This window comes from Rousettus aegyptiacus, unplaced genomic scaffold (assembly GCF_014176215.1).
Source record: "Rousettus aegyptiacus isolate mRouAeg1 unplaced genomic scaffold, mRouAeg1.p scaffold_m13_p_14, whole genome shotgun sequence".
In the NCBI taxonomy this organism is placed as follows: Eukaryota; Metazoa; Chordata; class Mammalia; order Chiroptera; family Pteropodidae; genus Rousettus; species Rousettus aegyptiacus.
This window is the reverse complement of record NW_023416289.1, coordinates 41,556,558-41,573,047: the sequence shown is the minus strand read 5'-3', so window position 1 is coordinate 41,573,047 and position 16,490 is coordinate 41,556,558. Positions and strand designations below refer to the sequence as shown.

Here is a 16,490-nt window from a genome sequence, read left to right as displayed (position 1 = left end):
CGAGGCTCTAGAGGTGAGTGGAATTTGGGCAGCAGACAGAGGAAGTGCGAAGAACAGGCACATAGGGGAACCAACTTGTTGAACAGAGAAAGAAGATGAGCTCTGAGGACAACATGGCAAATGAGGTTGGCAGCGGCTCGTATCTATTCGAGCTTGGAGAGCCAGCCTTGGACTTCACTCTATGGGCCATGGGAGCCTGGAGGGATTCATTCAGTCAACAAATAGGGTTCGAGCCCCTGCTATGTGTCATTTTAGGTGCTTGAAGATACCACAGTGAACAAGATAAAAAAGGACACCTGCTTTCAGAGCACTTACACTTCAGAAGGGGAAACTGGACAGTAAAACACGTCAACGGTGACTGAGTTCCAGAGGGTGGTATGAAGAAAACAAACTGGGTGATGGAGTGGAGGTGACTAAGGGAGGGCATCTCCGAGGAGGTGGCCTTCAAGCTGAGTCTAGAAGGATCAGAGGAATGTGAAGAGATGGGCAACAGCGTTCTAGAGGAGAGATCAGCCAAGGTCGAAGGCCCCAAGGTGGGGCCCAACTTGGCTTCCTCCAGTGTGGCTGGCATGAGGTGCTCTCGTGGGGAGAGGTTAGGTCCTGCAAGGCCCTGGAGGCCATGGTGAGGGGGTTGGGCTTGTCTTGGAGGCAGCAGGGAGTTACTGGACCAAGGTAGAGGCCAGTGAGTTTCAGCCTTTGGACAGCTCCCTGTGCTCCAGTCAGAGCAGTGGCCTTGAGCCTGCTGCAGTCAGTGCTGGGTGAGCGGGAAGTCTGGGCTGGAGCAGTGTGCGGCTTAGGGACAGGTGAGGGCTCCTGGGCTGAGGGCGGAGCCTCCTAGGGGAGAGCCCAGGGATACCAAGGACCCTCTTCTCCAAGGACCTACAGTCTGAGAGACACATATGAGCCAAGATGAGGAGTGGGGAGCTCAGCACAGCACTTAGCCTGCGCCTAATAGGCTTTGGCATCAGAGAGACTCTGGGTCCACCCTAGTGTAGCTCTGTGACCATGGGCCTCAGTTTCTTCATCTTTAAAATGGGGATACTACAAGCTCTCAATAAAAGGTGAGGAATCAGGGGAACCATGAGTATAATCAGCCAGGCCCTCCTTAGACTAAGCCCGCAACACATTCTCTCTCTTTCTGTATTTGTCCTATAGCTAGTTGATCCATCCATTCATCTTACTTGTCCTTGTTTCTTTCAAGTCAGAATGTTAGAGCTGGAATAAATCTTAGAGTGCTCCTCCAGCACCACCTCCCACATATAGTTGGGGAAACTAAGGCCCAGAGAGCTCAGGGAGTCGGCCTTAGATTATCAGATGGCCAGCTTCAAAATGGGGACCTAGCTGGTCTTCTGACCTTCATGTTCTTTGAGCCATATCATAGTGCTTCTCGATTTCTTCTTACTTGAGGCAAACTCCTGGAAATTCTGATGGGTTTGAGAAATTCGTGGTGGTAGGGATCCAATAAGGAGTGTGTGTGTCAATGTGCATTTATGAAGCACCTGCTGGCTTCCTGGTCCATAGATTTTGCTGCTTCCATATGCCTCTTCCTGATCTTCCCGCTGGCACCAACCCAATCACCTTTTCCCAGCCTGTCCCCCTTCCCACTGTCCATTGGTGACAGCCTCCATGTCCACCCAACACCCCCTGCCCTGCCACCTCCTTGCAGACCCACTAGAGTCCAGAAGACACTCACTGTAATTTGTAGCCTCATCTGCGTCCTCATGGTTCCTTCCGCCCCTGATGTTTGGGCCATTGTTCCAGCCTTCTGTCTGGTCATCCTACCTGCAGATTCCCCCCACCAGCCTGTCTTCACGCTAGTTTGCCATTGATGTCCCTTACACAGATTTCCCCGCTCAAAAGCCTTCCACCTCCAACATCAGATCCCACCTCAAGGCATGTGGCACCCTGCTGGGTTCCTTCTTATCCGAGCTTGACCCCTCCTGCCCTGATCTTTCTACAGCAGGAAAAGCATTTCTGCGTTCCTGGGCCTCATTTTTAACTCTCTCCCCCACACCCCACCTTCAGCCAATCACCAATCCTGTTGTATTTATTCTCGAAATTGCTTCTGGAGACACCTGCTCCTTCCCACCCCCACTCCCAACACCCTGGTCCCAGCCATCACTATCCCTCATGTGGACATCACCAATTTTTTTCACAGCTGACCTCCTTGACACTCTGGCCCCTTCAGACCAGACTCCCACAGGAGCCAGAGTTGTCCATGAAAATGTTTACAGAACCATGTCACTCCCTGGCTGAAAATCCTCCTAGTGGCATCCCACCGTACGTGCAGTCAAGTCCAAAATGCTTACCCTGACCCGAGAGGCCCCGTGGTCTGGCCCGCCTTCCTCTCCACCTGCCTCCCACATCCTCCTTGCTCACTCTGCTCCAGCCTAACGTGCCTCTTGTTTGTTGTTTTTGTTTTGTTTTGTTTTGTTTTGTTTTTTACTGGAATTGCCATGTTGCTTGCTGCCTCAGGGCCATCATCTGCTCTGTTCCTGTGGTCTGCATGCTCTTCCTCACATTCTTTGCCTGTGAACCATTGAATTTCTGAGGAAATGCTACCCTTCATCTTACATCAGGTGTCCTATTCTTGAAAGTACTTTTCCCAACTTGGAATTACATGATTTGATGGCTTTTAAAGAGTATTTCTCCCCCAAACACTGTAAGCCTTTTGGGAGGGAGAAAGAACATCTTTGTTTTGCTTTTTTAAAAAAATCCAGCTTTACTGAAGTATAACTGTTTTGGCTTTTAACCGCTGTATTCTCTGAGCTTAGCAATGGCCCGTTTATCGGATACTTACTGACTCAGTGATGGAATATCAGGGTATTTCATCAACTCCAATTTTCCCCTCAGACCATGAGCTTGGGGGCAGATTCAAGCTCATCTTGAGTCCTCAGCCCCCAGCCCAAGGCTTGGCTCTAAGGGACATGTAGGAAATATTTGAACTGAATGGGGAACTGATGGATTTCTTTAATAGAAAGCGTCCAATGCATTTCTGAATATCAAGAATGGACTCTAAGGGCTGTGGGGGTTGGGCTGCGAGCTGTGAGGAGATTCTGTTGTCCCCGAGTGGGCAGGGAGTGGCTTTCTGCTGTCCACTCGAGGACGGGAAGCTTTTCAAAGCTCTTAAGGAGGTCCATGGAGGAGCAGAGAAAGAGCAAGCTATGAAGACTGGTCTGAGTTTGAATCCTGACTCTACCACTCATGTATGCTGTGTTTCACGGGGCAAGTGCCTTCGGCTCTCTTAGCTCCAATTCATCGGTAAAAAGGGCATGATAACAGACTGTACCTCCTGAGATTATCATGAAGATTAGAAATAATGTATTGGCTCAATTAGTGCAGAATAGACAGTGCTGTTGCTGCTGCTGCTTCTGCTAACAATGAAGAAGGAGAAATATTTTAAATTGGATGCTGAGTTCTCCTAAGTAGAACATGGGGTAGATACAGCTTAACCTTGACTTGGGGCTACTGAAGAAGGAATTCTGATGGCAGGGCCAAGGGTGAAGCAGGTGCATAAACGGGAAAAGAAGCTCAACCCCAAGAGCTGGCAAGGTGGGGAGGAGGTGGGCAAGCAGAGCCCAGGCTGGGCCAGGCTGGGTTTGATTCGAGAGTATTGGAGGCCCGTTGGAGGGTTGCATGGTTCTGCCGCAGGACCACCCGGACGTCCATTTGTTTGTGTCTGTCTACCCTCCTCATCCTGTTTGCCCATGTGTTTGGGTCCCTAAGCCAGCTTTCCCTGAACCCCTAGAGGCTGCCCTGGCCTGGAGGCTGATGTGCTGAAACGCGGAAGGAGGTCAGTGTCAATGAACCTTAGGTCGAAGTTCATCTTCTGGCCCAGCTGTCGACTCACAGTGTAGCCTGCAACCCATTTTCCCTACCTCTTGCCAAGCTGGAGGCCTGAGGGGCCTCTGAGATCCTATACGCTACAGCCCTACCCATGAGGCAGCATTCATGATGGGGTAAAGACCCATTGGGTCCCCACACAGCAGGGGGTTCAGTAGAGGTATCGCCAGACACAGCAGGATCCAGAAAGAGGCTGGGGAACCAAGGAGCAGAGAGGGTCCCCAGGGGCGGCCAAGAGGAAGAGGCCATGGCTGGGGGCCCTGAGGGGTGAAGAATCCTGCTCTGCTGTCCCGGTGGGCTGGCTGCTCCCCCCACCACTCTCCGCCAGGCCCCCAGGGGACCTCGCTCTAATAATGTATTTGATCGACTCGCCGGCCGCGTACAAGCGATTATTGTCTTGTCGGGAGTCAAACGTATCGATCCGGTGAGAAATATGAGCGGAGCAATGGGGCCCGCGTGTCAGTTACCAGCCCCGCTGGCCCTGGGGAGCCCCCTGCGTCTCCTTTAATTACCGCTCAGCCCTGAGCCCAGCCTGGCCTCCCCTCGCTGCCTCCCGCTCAGGCTTTCTGCACCCCCAGGGCCCCCGCTGCTCCCCAGCTCCCGCATCCTACCTGTCTTGCTCAACATGGCTCGAGGCCTCTTCTCCAGCTGAGAGGCCACCATCTCCCCTGCCCGGGCCTCCCCATTCCTGGCTGCCAGGCCCTACCCACTCAGCGTGTCCCCTAACTCTGCCCCTCTGTCTTCTGTCGACAGGGGGACATCTCAGGCCCACTCTCCTTAAAGAATCCCTGACTCTGGCTAAGGGACTCTGTTCTGGTCTGCCTGAGGCCATAATATTGGAGCCAATGTGGGAGGCAAGAAGGGTAGGGTGACCTCATCCCATGGTGGGCATGGAAGACTTTCTCCTGCTTTCCCACATAGCTGTAGGCCAGGGAGGGCAGTGTGGAAGTGGGTGGTGCTTCAAGCTCACCGTGAGGGGCTGACACCCAGGAATGTCCAAAAGCACGCTCCACACATGGGTGACATTGACTATGTCTGGGCTGCAGCGTGGGGCTGGCTTGTGACCCTCATCCCCAAATCCCCCAAAACATAAATCCTAAAATCATAAAACACCGTACTGCGTAAATGCAGCTTTAAGACAAGGCTACGGCACCCCACTGCCACCAGACTGCTATCTGGAAGACTCATATATAGAAATGCAGCATCAGGGAGAGACAGAGATATGGACCAGGAAACAGGAGGGCTGAGTTGGAGCCCCGTTATTACTGTGTGGTCTCTGGAATTCCTCGGTGAAATGGCCTTTACAACGTGGGACGCTGTGAGTGTAGGTAGCTGGGAACTGTTCCCTCTGTGCAGATGTGCAGATGTCAGGACTACTAGTCATTCCAAAGGAGCGGGCCTGCCTGCCTGGGCCTGTCCGCGCAGATGGAAAGGCTGCCTGTGTGTCATTATACCCTGTGTGAGTGTGCATGGGTGTGAGTGTGGGCACACATGGCCAGGAGGCCTGCCTGGGCACACATGTGCCTATGTGCTCTTGGGCCTGTGCGTCCACTTGAGGGAACAGAGAGGGTGTCTAAACACAGAGTGAGGGCAGGCGGTCGGAGAGGGTAGGTGTTGGGGCCTGTGCACGCAAAAGAGGGTTGCTGTGTGTCTGCGTGTGCACACATGTGTGCGAAGTGCTGCGGACCATGCGTAGAAATACTTGAATGTATATATATGTGTGTGGGGGGGAGGTGAGTACAGGCGTTGGTATGCGCGCGTGTAGTTTGGTGCGGGGTGGGGGACGTTCTCCCAGTGTGGGGAGCAGCGAGTCCTGTCGGGCCCAGGGCGGGCAAAGTGGGCTGTTTGGAGGCGCTCAGAAGCCCTGCAGCCTCGGACCGGGCACCAGGAGGAGGTAGAGGGCAGCGTCTGGGCCGCGCCTTTGTCTGCGCGGCCGAGCGCCGGGCGTCCTGCGCCTTTGTGTGACCCTCGCAGGTGTGCGCGCGGGGGCGGGGGAGGCGGGGAGGACCGGGAAGGGAGCGGAGGGAGGGGCTCCTTCCTCCGCAGCCAGCCCCGCCCTCCGGCCCATTGGCTGGGCGCTGCCGCCCTCTGGCGGGTGCGGAGTAAAGCGCTGGACCGGGAGCGCCGCGACGCGGAGGTCCTTTCGATTGCTAGGGGACTCGGTGCTCCCCTCCGCCAGAGCTGCCTCTCGGGTGCCCATATTTGCTCTCTGGTAGACTTGTTGCCACTCCAGGGCAAGACCCCGACCTGCTGGCCACACTGCCACTGTCCGCGGGCGCCGCTTCCTCTCAGTGGTGGCCCAGGACGCCTCACCTGAGGACAGGTGCACAGCAGGGTGTCCCCCTCCCCACGGCCCTGCCGGAAATCCACCGCCAACGCCGCCTTCTGCTGTCCTTCTTGGCTCTAGGCTCTTGGAAAGACCACCTCAGTCTTTTCGTCTTCGGTCCTCAGTCTTTTCGTCTGTTCAATGGGGAAAATAGTAATCACCTCAAGAGATGACGCTTAAGTGCGCGGTGCAAGGCCTCGCATTGGGAAAGCCCCCCACACACACCCCAAGAGAAAACGAACTTCTAGCCAGTGTTTTAGTGTTGTTGTTATGGGTCTACCTTCTCTCCCAGGCTCACACGCCCTGTTTCAGATATGTTTGCCCCGGTGCGGGCGACAGGGGGTGTGGAGCAACGTCGCAGGCAGTCGCCTCCGGGAGGCACCACTGTGGGAGTCAGCTCTTCTTGCCTGCTTGTCCTCTGCCCAACACCCCCACTTTTCCAACACACACACGCATGATCTGGGGTCCTGCCTGCTGGGGTGGGCCTTCTGGCAAGGGTATTTTCCTTTCCGAAGGGGGCGGACCCTGTGGTTTCCTCCCAGGGTGACTTCCGGCAGAGAGGGCTTGGCCCCCATAGAGGGCGCGGAGGTGACACAGTTGTTCCCCTAGCCCTGCGGGGCAGGCAGCATGGTTCACTCCAGCATGGGGGCTCCAGGTAAGGGACCCGCGCCACTGCCGGGGAACACGGGGAGCCCCTTGGGGTTCATCCGCTGTGCCCATTGCTCGCCTGCCCTGCCCTTCCTCCTGAGCTGTCTCCTCTGCCCTTTCACTCTGTACCTTAGCAGTTCCCCCCTTCCCACCCTGGGTCCCCACCCCAAGCTTCTCTTTCCCCTCCCATTCCGCATTAGACACCTGGGGTCTTCCAACGTCTCCTTCCCATCTCTGCCATCAGGTTCTGAAGGCTCTGTGGTGGGGACGTGACCCGGGCTTGGAGCAGGCTCATATAGAGGACCAGGGGAGGGCAACATGAGTGCTCCTTGGGTGAGGGCTACAGACAGGTTGGAAGGCTGAGTTGCTGGACATTTAAGTGCGTGTGTCTGTGTATGCATATGTGAGCGGTAGTCCTGAATCTTCTGAGTGTGACTGTCACATGTCTGTGTAAGAGGGAGAGTGGGGGGCTGTTGTATGTGACATTGTGGGGGTAGCCTTGGCAATGATCTCTTGGCTTACTTCCTCCCTTCATTCGCTTCAGTTGTCACCTCCTCGGGGAGGCCTTCCCTGACTTCCCCATCTAGACCGGCAACTATTCCCACCATTCTTGGTCTTCTCACCCTGCTTTGTCTTTTATTCATGACACTTATCACGGCCTGAATTTTATTATATGTTTTTGTGCTTATTAACTGCCCCCTCCTCCCCCCAAAAATGTCAGTTGACTGAGTGACCATTGTGTACCAGGCACCATACAGAGTGATTTGAGTTTGTTGGCTCTTTTGGTGTAATGTGTCTATTTCTGAACAACAGAGATGATACTTATCTCTCAGCAGTGCTGATGGGAGAGTTAAATGAGGTAATATGTGTAAATGCTTAACACGGTGCCTGGAACACAGCAAATGTCAATACTTTACAATTGTTTTATTTGTAGCCACATAGGTCTGACTGTCACATTTGTAGGTGTCTGTGGGGATGAGTCTTGGTTTGGTGCATGCCATCCTGTGTGCATCAGAGTATGCACATCCCTGTGATCCCTCATCAACACGTATTTATTCGGCAGTTCTGCATTGGGTATTGGAAATACAACTGAAAAGGCAGTTTTAGTTCCGTACCCCTGGAGTCCCTGGTCCAGTGGGGAGACAGATGTGTTATCAGACAGTGGGAAGCATAGGCAGAGGGCTCAGGGCTAGGGTACAGAGTCATTGGGACTGTGGGAGCCCAGAAGACTTGTCCACTTCAGCCTGGGGGGTGCCAGGGAGGGCTTCCTGGAGGAGGGGATGTTTGGGCTGAGATGTGAAGAATGAGTGGGTGTGAGCAAGGCAAAATGTTGAGGAGAGGGTTGAGATGGAAGGAAGATACCTTGCAGGTTGGCATGTGATTGTTTACTGAGGTGACTGTATGTGCGACCGTATGTGTGTGTGTGTGCACGTAGTGTGAACACAGAGATCTAGAGTGTCTGCACACACATGCTGTCTGCTCCACCCCTGACTTGTCCCTTTCTGGGATTGAATGAGGGTCTCGTACATGCCAGGCGCTGGGTTAGACCCTTTACTTGGGATTTCTCACAGAACTGCCTGCTTGGGAAGCCTGCTCTGGACAGGAATTAATAGGCTGCGCGGCCTCAGGCAGGTCACTCTTGCTGCCTGGTCTTGGGCTCCAAATCTGTGAACTGGATTCAGGGGTCCACCCTGGTCATACCCCAGGACGAGGTGGCTCTGGGTGTGTTAGTGTGTGTGCTTCTGTGCATGTGTCCATCTGAGTGACCTACATGTATGTGTGGATGCACATCTGTGTCTCTCTGCATATCTGTCTGTGAGTGACTCTAGATATGTGTGAGCACGTCTGTGTCTGTCTGCCTTTGGACGTGTGAGTATGTAAATGTGTTTCTGTCTGAGTGACTCTGGGGTGTGAGTGTGTACATGTCTGTGTGTGCGTCTGAGTGACCTGAGTGTGTATTTGCACATATATATCTATCTGTATGTGCACCTGTGAGGGACTGTGAATGTGTGGCTGTGTGTGTGTCTGAGTGATTCTGGATGATGAGTGTGTGAATTATGTGTGTATCAGAGTGACTCTGGATGTGTGAGTGTGTGTCTGGGTGTGAATATGTGAATGTGTGTAAGCACAGGTATGCACACTCATGTCTGGGCCTGTGTCTTCATCTGCACACATTCTTGCCTGGGATCTGTACACACCCGACCTTGTGTGTGTTTGTAGATCCCCGTGTCATCCATGTTTTGGACCCTCCTTGCTGTGACTGTGGTGTGTGTGCTGTGTGGCGGCTCTTGCCTGTCGCCAGCGTAGCTACAGGCCCACATCTCTTGTTGTGTCTGCTGGTATCGCCATCCCTCCCTCCTGACAGCTCAGAAGTGTTCACTCCCTTGAGGCCGCCCAGGGACAGCTGTGGGGTTGTGGGGGTGTGAGGTGCGGCTCCCGGGGAGGCCGGGACTAGGCCAGCTGGGCCCATAGCGGTTCCCGGCAGCGAAGACCCTGCCCACAGGGGCTCCCAGGCCAAGCCTTGATTGAAGCGGGCTGTGGAGGCAGGGGACCCAGGGGACAGGCCAAGCGGGGCCAGGAGGGGTGAGGGGCAGCCCTTGGGCCCTCTATATTTAGCCCCATTTTCGGTAAGTGCTAACGAGAAGCTGACCCAAGTCTGCTAAAACCGGCTGGGGGAACTGCAGAGGAGAAGTGAAAGTCGGCGAGGGAGGGGTGATGAGAGGAAGGCAGCCAGAGTCCCTGGCCTGGGGCGAGAGTGTGAGGCCAGGGGTGTGGGCAGCCCGGGTGGGTTCCATTCAGTGGGTTCCATTTGAAGATGGTGGGAATCAAGGGGCCCGTAGGGTTCTGCATCGCTTTCCCCCGCCCATTCCGCTAATAGGTTACACGCTGCCTGTGATGGGCAAAGGGCGGGGATGGCCATAGATGACCAACCAATCTTTCTGCGAGAGGGGCTTCTGAAGTTTCCAAGGGGTAGGGGCACATTAGACTCACCTGGGGGGCTTTTAAAAACCTGATACCCCGGTCAAACCCTGTCCCAGTGAAATCAGAGTTTCTGGGTGGGAATGGCATCGATATTTCTGTAGGCAGGAGAGAGAGGCGTGAGGCAGCCCTGCCTGGGCCCCAGTGGAGACAGCCTGCAGGATGGGTGGCTCAGTGGCTTCTTGATGGGGTGCCCAGTGCCCTCGAGTCTCCATTAAGGAAGGCATCTTTTGGCTTTGGGTTCACAGTGGAGATGGGGTCCTGTATTTATCCTTGGTGGGTATGATTTGATGAGACCCTTTTCTCAAGGCACTCTGATGGAGAAGAGCAAGGGAGGCCTGGGCAAAGGGCAGCACTAGCCATTTTGCCATCTGCCCAGTCAAGGGCTGAAGGGGTGCGCAGCTGCGTGTGTGTGTGTATGTGTATGTGTGTGTGTGGGGGGGGTTAGATTGAATAAGGGAAACAGAATGGTGGAAGTAGCCCCCAAACCACTTTGGCCTCTCTAGCCACTATCCCTGCAGAAGGGATATTACCTTAAAGGTGTAGCTTGGAGTTGCTTGGGGATTGGGCCTGAGGGTTGAGGTGTCAGGTTGCAGCAGGGAGAAGGGCTTGTTTGAGATAGATTTGGGTCCTGATCCCTCAGAGATTGTTTCATGCATTTATTAATTCCAAAGACATGGTCCCAGGCTGTTCAGTGAAGACTCCAGCCTAGGTCCTAAGGAGCCCATAGTCTAGGGTTGAGGGTCACTGCCCCAGGTGGTCAGGGTGTGTTAGGGAGCCCAGATGTGAGAGACTCTCATCACCTGGGGCATCAGGGAGGACCTCCCAGAGGAGGTGATGTGATAGCTTGGGCCTGAGAGAGGAGTGAGCATGTGCTGGGAGAGAAGGTGAGGTCACCTAAGGCCTATGAAGAGTAGGGACAAAGGCCTGGAGGAGGGACATCAGGGCTTGGGGCCACCCTTGTTTATTTAACCCACATGTCCTATGCCGGGCAGTGCTGGGACCCCAAGACAAGTCACATCTACCCTTGAGGGGGTCTTAGTCTGTTGAAAACATACTGGGGCCCAGATAACCATGGCCTCTAGGACAGTGACAAGAGTTGATGCTAGGTCAGGGTAGAGGGAGCGGGAGAGAGACATATGGAGGCATCAGGGGTGGTGACTTCATAGAGGATGGAGCCTGTGTTGGGGGTCCTAAAGGAGGAGGAGGAGGTCGCCAGGTGGACAGAGAGGAGAACAGCATTCCAGGCAGAGGGACCAGCCCATGATGAGGTCTCAGGAAACATTTGTTAAAAGCAGAGAAAAAGCAAGACAGAGGCAGGAACAAGTAAGAGAGAGAACTGCAGAGAGGGACAGCCAGAAACATTTATAACCTATTCTTCTGAGCCGGGTGATGCCAGGGACCCAGCGATGAGTCAAACCCAACCCTGCTCCTTGGTCTGGCGGGAAAGGACTGGGACACAGACCACAGTCACAGTCCTGTAGGCTCGGGGCTGGGACAGCGGGAGGGTACAACTGTGGGAGGTTCTATTAGTCTGCTAGGGCTGCTGTAACAAATAGCACGGACTGGGTGCCTTAAACAACAGAGATTAATTTTCTCGCAATTCTAGAAGCTAGAAGTTCAAGGTCAACGTGTCATCAAGGCTGGTTTCTTTTGACTTGGGGTGGTGCCGTCTTCTCCCTGTGTCTTCACTCTGTGTGTCTGTGTCCCAATCTCTCTTATAAGGACACCAGTCATGTTGAATTAAAGCCCACCCTGATGGTCTTGTCTTAGCTGAATTACCTCTTTCAAGACCCTGCCTTCAAATACAGTCACATTCTGAAGTACTGGGGATTAGGGCTTCAACATACAAATGTTGGGGGACACAATGCAGTCCACGACAGAGGCCAAAGATGAGCACGGAGTCTCGGGTGGAGTTGAGGTCAGAGGCTGCCCTCATCTGTGGGCAGGGGAGGCAGCCACCAGCGAGGCGGGGGATAGAGAACCTGCAAGAGCTGGACTCCCTGTCAAGCGGAACCTCCGAGCAGGAGATGCCTGGTGTGGTTGAAGGGCATGATGCATGAGTGGTTAGAGATGGCAGCAGAGGGTGGCGGGGCCACACCCCAAAAGCCAGTCCGAGGAGCCTGGGCTTTTCTTGGGGAAATGGGGAGCCAGGGAAGGGCTCAGGGCCAGGGAGCGCTGGGCGTGGGAAGGATCTCCCTGGTGCACCGTGGACACTAGCTGGAGGGAGGGGGCAGGGGTCTCAGGGCTGCATTAGGGTCAGCAGGTGCGTGGAGCAGGGCCAAGGCCAGTGCAATTTAGACCCAGGATCAGCCAGGATTCCCGCCTCTGATGCCCAGTGTCAGGAACAAGGCCTCATCGCTGCTCTCTTTGCGACCTCCCATGTTTCTCAGGATCCATGGCCCCTCTGTGCCCCACCCCCCCTGTGCCCAGAAACAGGGCCCGAGCTCCTTCTGTACCATCCTGAGCACCTGCTTCCCACCGCACCCTCACCAGCTACACCTTAGCAGGGCTACATGCTGCCTTAGTCTTTTTTTTAATTTAATTTTATTTTTTTAGCTTTTAATTTTTTTTTTTGCGAAAACATTAACGTACATATAATAAAGTGCTCAAATTTTAAGTGTACAGCATGATGAATTTTCGCACATGTACAAACCCACATGACTAGCAAACAGATCAAGATACAGAACATCTACAACCCCTACAGCTTTCCTCACAGCCTTTCCTGTCAGCACCCCTCAAAAGTACCCACTCGTCAGACCTCGATCACCTGGCATTATCTTGCCTGTTTCTGAGACTTGCATGACTGGAGTCCTCCTGTCTGTCTGCTTTGCTGTGTGATATCTTGCCCTCGGTGCCACACCTGTGAAATTCAGTGGTGTGTGATGCAGTTCGTCCATTTGCCCTGCTGTGGAGTGTTTCGTTGCATGGACATACCACATTTTGTCTCTCTGTTCCCCGTTGATGGGCCCTTGAGTTATTTCCAGTGCCAGGCACAGTGCTAAGTATGGCTCTGAAAGTTTGCAGTTGGTGCTAATATTACCCCCACTTCACAGAGGAGCCACTACGAAAGGCCTGCTGGCCACATCGGGGCCTGTGGGCATTGGCGGGCAGGGTACCGGAGTGGATGTGCTGGGCATTGCTCAGCTTCCCTGACTTGTGCTCGTATCAGTTTACACTCCCACCAGCAGTGTGTGACCTGGCTTCCTAATCGGGAATTTTAAACCCAGACAGTGTTTCATATCAGGTAATCCTCAACTGCAAAATTCCTGGCCTTTTTTTTAGTTGCTGAGGACATCCCAGCTCCCTTTAGCCTGCTTTCTTGAAATATTTTGGGTGCAGAGTCCACTAGAGTTGGACAGCTCCTTTGACAGGGTGCGGTCATGGTTTAGGTGGGGATTTGGAGGGATTTGGGGGTCATGAGTAAGGTCTGAGGCCAAGTTGGGAGTGGAGCCCAAATGAAGGACTTGGACTGTTTGGATGGGAGTTGGTATCTGTGGTGAAGGAACAGAGAACAGATTGGGCAGGAGCCCAGATTTGTGGGAGGGTCTAGAACCAGGAAAGGCTGGGCTCGGGTCGGCATCTGGGTGAAGTTGGGCTGGGGTGGCTGTTGGAGGTGAGGCGGGTGGAGTTCATGACTGAGGTTCATTAGCCTGTAGCATTCTTGATTGGAAGTGGGAACCCCGGAGTTGCAGAGACCAGGATCCAATCAGGGCACCTCTGCTGCCTCACTGTGCGCTTGGGGAGGCGACACCCCCGCACAGCCTCAGTTTCCTCCTCTGTGAAGTGGGGGTAATTTTGGCACCACCTACAAACGTTTAGAGCCATACTTAGCACTGTGCCTGGCACTGGCAAGCACGAACCTTTCCACTGTCAGCGACAGAGCGCTGAGAGGACAGGGCACTGGTGTCCATTGCTTTGTGTCCCCCAGTGCCAGCTTGCAGCTTGCCACATCCCCTTGGCCACATCTTTTCACTTCTGGGGTCTACGGAATTATAGAAAGAGATTGCGTTTCAGGGACTGGGTATCTCAGTGGGACTCGGGCCTGCAGTTAGAATTCAAGGCTGGTCTACGGCCATGCCGCCATGAACAAGCCCGATCCCTCTGATCTCGGAAGTTAAGCAGGGTCGGGCCTGGTCGGTACTTGGATGGGAGACCACCTAGGAAGACCAGGTGCTGTAAGCTTAAAAACCTAAAAAATAAGGGATTGTAAGCTGACAAGGTCCTTGCAATCTGTGAGGTCACCCAAGGGTTGCCTCACTTAAAAAAAAAAAAAATCAAGGCTGAAGTCTCAGGTACGGTCTAGGATTAGCATTGAGGACAAGGTCAGGGGCAGAGCCAGATGGCGTTGGAGCTGAGTTGCTGAGATCAGAGCGAGGCCAGTGGGAGTGAGTGAGGTGTGGACAGGAAAGTGGTGGGCCGGGGAAGGGGGCCGGCGGGAGGCTGAATCACACCTAGAGATATGAAAACTCGCTCCTTTGGGGATGCTACACTCCCATCACACCCCTCAGGCCCCACTCAGAGTGGAAAACATGCCTCAGCCGAAACCCGCTGAGGCAGGTCGGGACCCTGGGCGGCACGCCTGGGGCCCGAGGCTGATTCTCTCCTTTGGAACATCACCGACATCCTCCCAGGCCACTGGGCAGCCAAGACCTTCTCAGGACCATGTCTGCCTCGCACCCACCCCAGGGCCTCCTGGGGAATGACCCTCCCTGTGCACCTCTGCTGTCTTACTGTGCTCTTAGGGGGTGAATGGGTTCAGGGAGGATGCCTAAGACCCTTCTCTTATCCCCTCAGAGAAGGGCAGAGTTCCAGAACAGGGGGCATGTCTCCCGGAAAGAGACACTTGCAAGGTGGCAGGGGGTGAGGGACATTTGGGGAGAGGTTGGGTGGTACTGGAGGAGCCCTCCCTTACTCCACTTCCATCCCTTCTCTGTCCCCAGAAATAAGAATGTCTAAGCCCCTGGAGGCCGAGAAGCAAGGTCTGGATTCCCCGTCAGAGCACACAGGTGTGTGGGAAGAGAGCAGGGAGGCAGAGGGTGGGCAGGGGGCAGGTGTGGTGGGGAGCTGCGAGGGTGGCTGGTGACAACTCGCCTTTTCCCTCTCATTACAGACACCGAAAGAAATGGGCCAGACACTAACCACCAGGTCAGGAGGGAGTGGATGAGCGGGAGAGGTGGGAGGGAGAGAATGGAGCAGAACGGAGGGACGGTGTTGGAGGCTGCTTCGTCTCACTGTTCCCATCCTCGCCCCAACTTTCTCTTTACAGAACCCCCAGAATAAGACCTCCCCGTTCTCCGTGTCCCCAACTGGCCCCAGCACCAAGGTAAGTACCTGTCAGAACAGCCAGGGCAGGGGAGTGGGGAAATCCTGTGATGGAAGGCAGCTGCGTTTGGGACAGGGTTAAGCAGCCCTGCCTAGAGGCTGCTTGAGCCCAGGGTCTGAGGGGGCACTGAGCCCTGGTACCTTGGTGACAAGGCTCCTCCCGCCCCTTCTCACCCTAGGCTCCCGCCCCAGGCCTGTGACTCACCCAGGCTTCTTCCCCTTCCCTGGGGGGTGGGGGTGGCCAGGGAAATCCCCCCCAGAGCCCCAGGGCATGAACAACAGGAAGCCAAGGGCCCCACCCCCATCCCGACTTCCCTGACCCACCCCACCCCCAGGGAAGGGGCCTGCCCCACCCCACCCCTGCCCCCCAACACACAGGCTCAGGGGTGGAGGATTAGGGGGTACTGGGGTCAGGGGGAGGCAGACCCAATGAGGATGGCTGCAGGGCTGGGAGATGATGTAGGAGAGGACAGTGGGGAGGCCGAAAGTGACCAGACAGCATATCCCAAATCCAGACGGGGCCCTGCTGCCGGCCGCCTCGGGGCTTCCTGGGGTATCTGGAGCGCAGGACTCCAGCCCCCAGCTTGGTGGGGGCAGCTGGCAGGTCCAGAGGCCTGAAGGCAGCACAGGGGGCAGGGGCGGAGGGAGCACTGGCAGGACTCCTGACCCTGACTAGAGGTGGCAGAGGGCTGGGAGCTGTTCTTTGACCATGGGAAAATCGCTTTTCCCCTCTGGGCTTCTCAGTTTCCTCTTCTCTAACGTGGGGGGAGTGGGGCATTCAGATTAGATGATCTCTGAGGTCCCTTCCACAGCTGGTGCGCCCTGATGCCGCTTGACGGGCAGGTGTCTTGTCCTGAGTGTGTGGTCAGGGACCAGGAGAGAAGGTCTCCGGCTCCAACCTCCTTCCTCTGATCTGAGGTTCGGCTCTGGCCTCAGCCCTCGGAGCATCCATCTCCCCCACCCCCTCCCTGCTCAACTGAATCTTTGCAGCCTCTCCCGCCACCCCCCCACCCCCCGCAGCAGCCCTGCTTCTCCGGGTGGGGAGTGGGGAACCGGGGGGTTCCAGGGAACGAAGGGTTCTTGCTCCCCTTCCCTGGCCTGGGCCCTGGTTCCCAGGGAAAGCCCGGGGCAGAAAGGGCGGCTGCCTCTGACTCCCAGTCTCCATCCATGCCAGTCCTTTCTTCTGCTCTCAGACCTCACTTTTCCATTCCCTCTGTCACTTCTCTGTCAATCTTTCCATAACTGCAAGCATTCACGTGCTCCCATCACACTTTCAGACAAATCAACACACCACCGTGTACAATTATTTACATCTTAACTTTGTTAACTGGCTCAATTTTTAAAAAACATTTTATTATAAGAAATGTGA

The 16,490-nt window shown here is 54.9% G+C and overlaps 1 protein-coding gene and 1 pseudogene across 8 annotated transcripts in view; both read left to right on the top strand.

The window, feature by feature from the left end:
* The first annotated feature begins 6,593 nt into the window (after positions 1-6,593).
* The window catches only part of POU2F2 (POU class 2 homeobox 2), a 33,021-nt gene continuing 23,124 nt past the window's right edge, over positions 6,594-16,490 (top strand). For 2 of the 8 annotated variants that reach the window (XM_036232369.1, XM_036232370.1), the window contains exons 1-4: positions 6,610-6,824; positions 14,740-14,805; positions 14,910-14,944; positions 15,066-15,122. In XM_036232369.1, the coding sequence (XP_036088262.1) occupies positions 6,797-6,824; positions 14,740-14,805; positions 14,910-14,944; positions 15,066-15,122 (186 nt within the window). In that variant the 5' untranslated portion in view covers positions 6,610-6,796. Of the gene's footprint in view, positions 6,825-14,739; positions 14,806-14,909; positions 14,945-15,065; positions 15,123-16,490 lie in introns of all 8 variants that reach the window. The other 6 variants (XM_036232367.1, XM_016129933.2, XM_036232368.1 and 3 more) reach the window with 6 other exon arrangements.
* Positions 13,864-13,981, top strand: LOC118611625 (annotated as a pseudogene).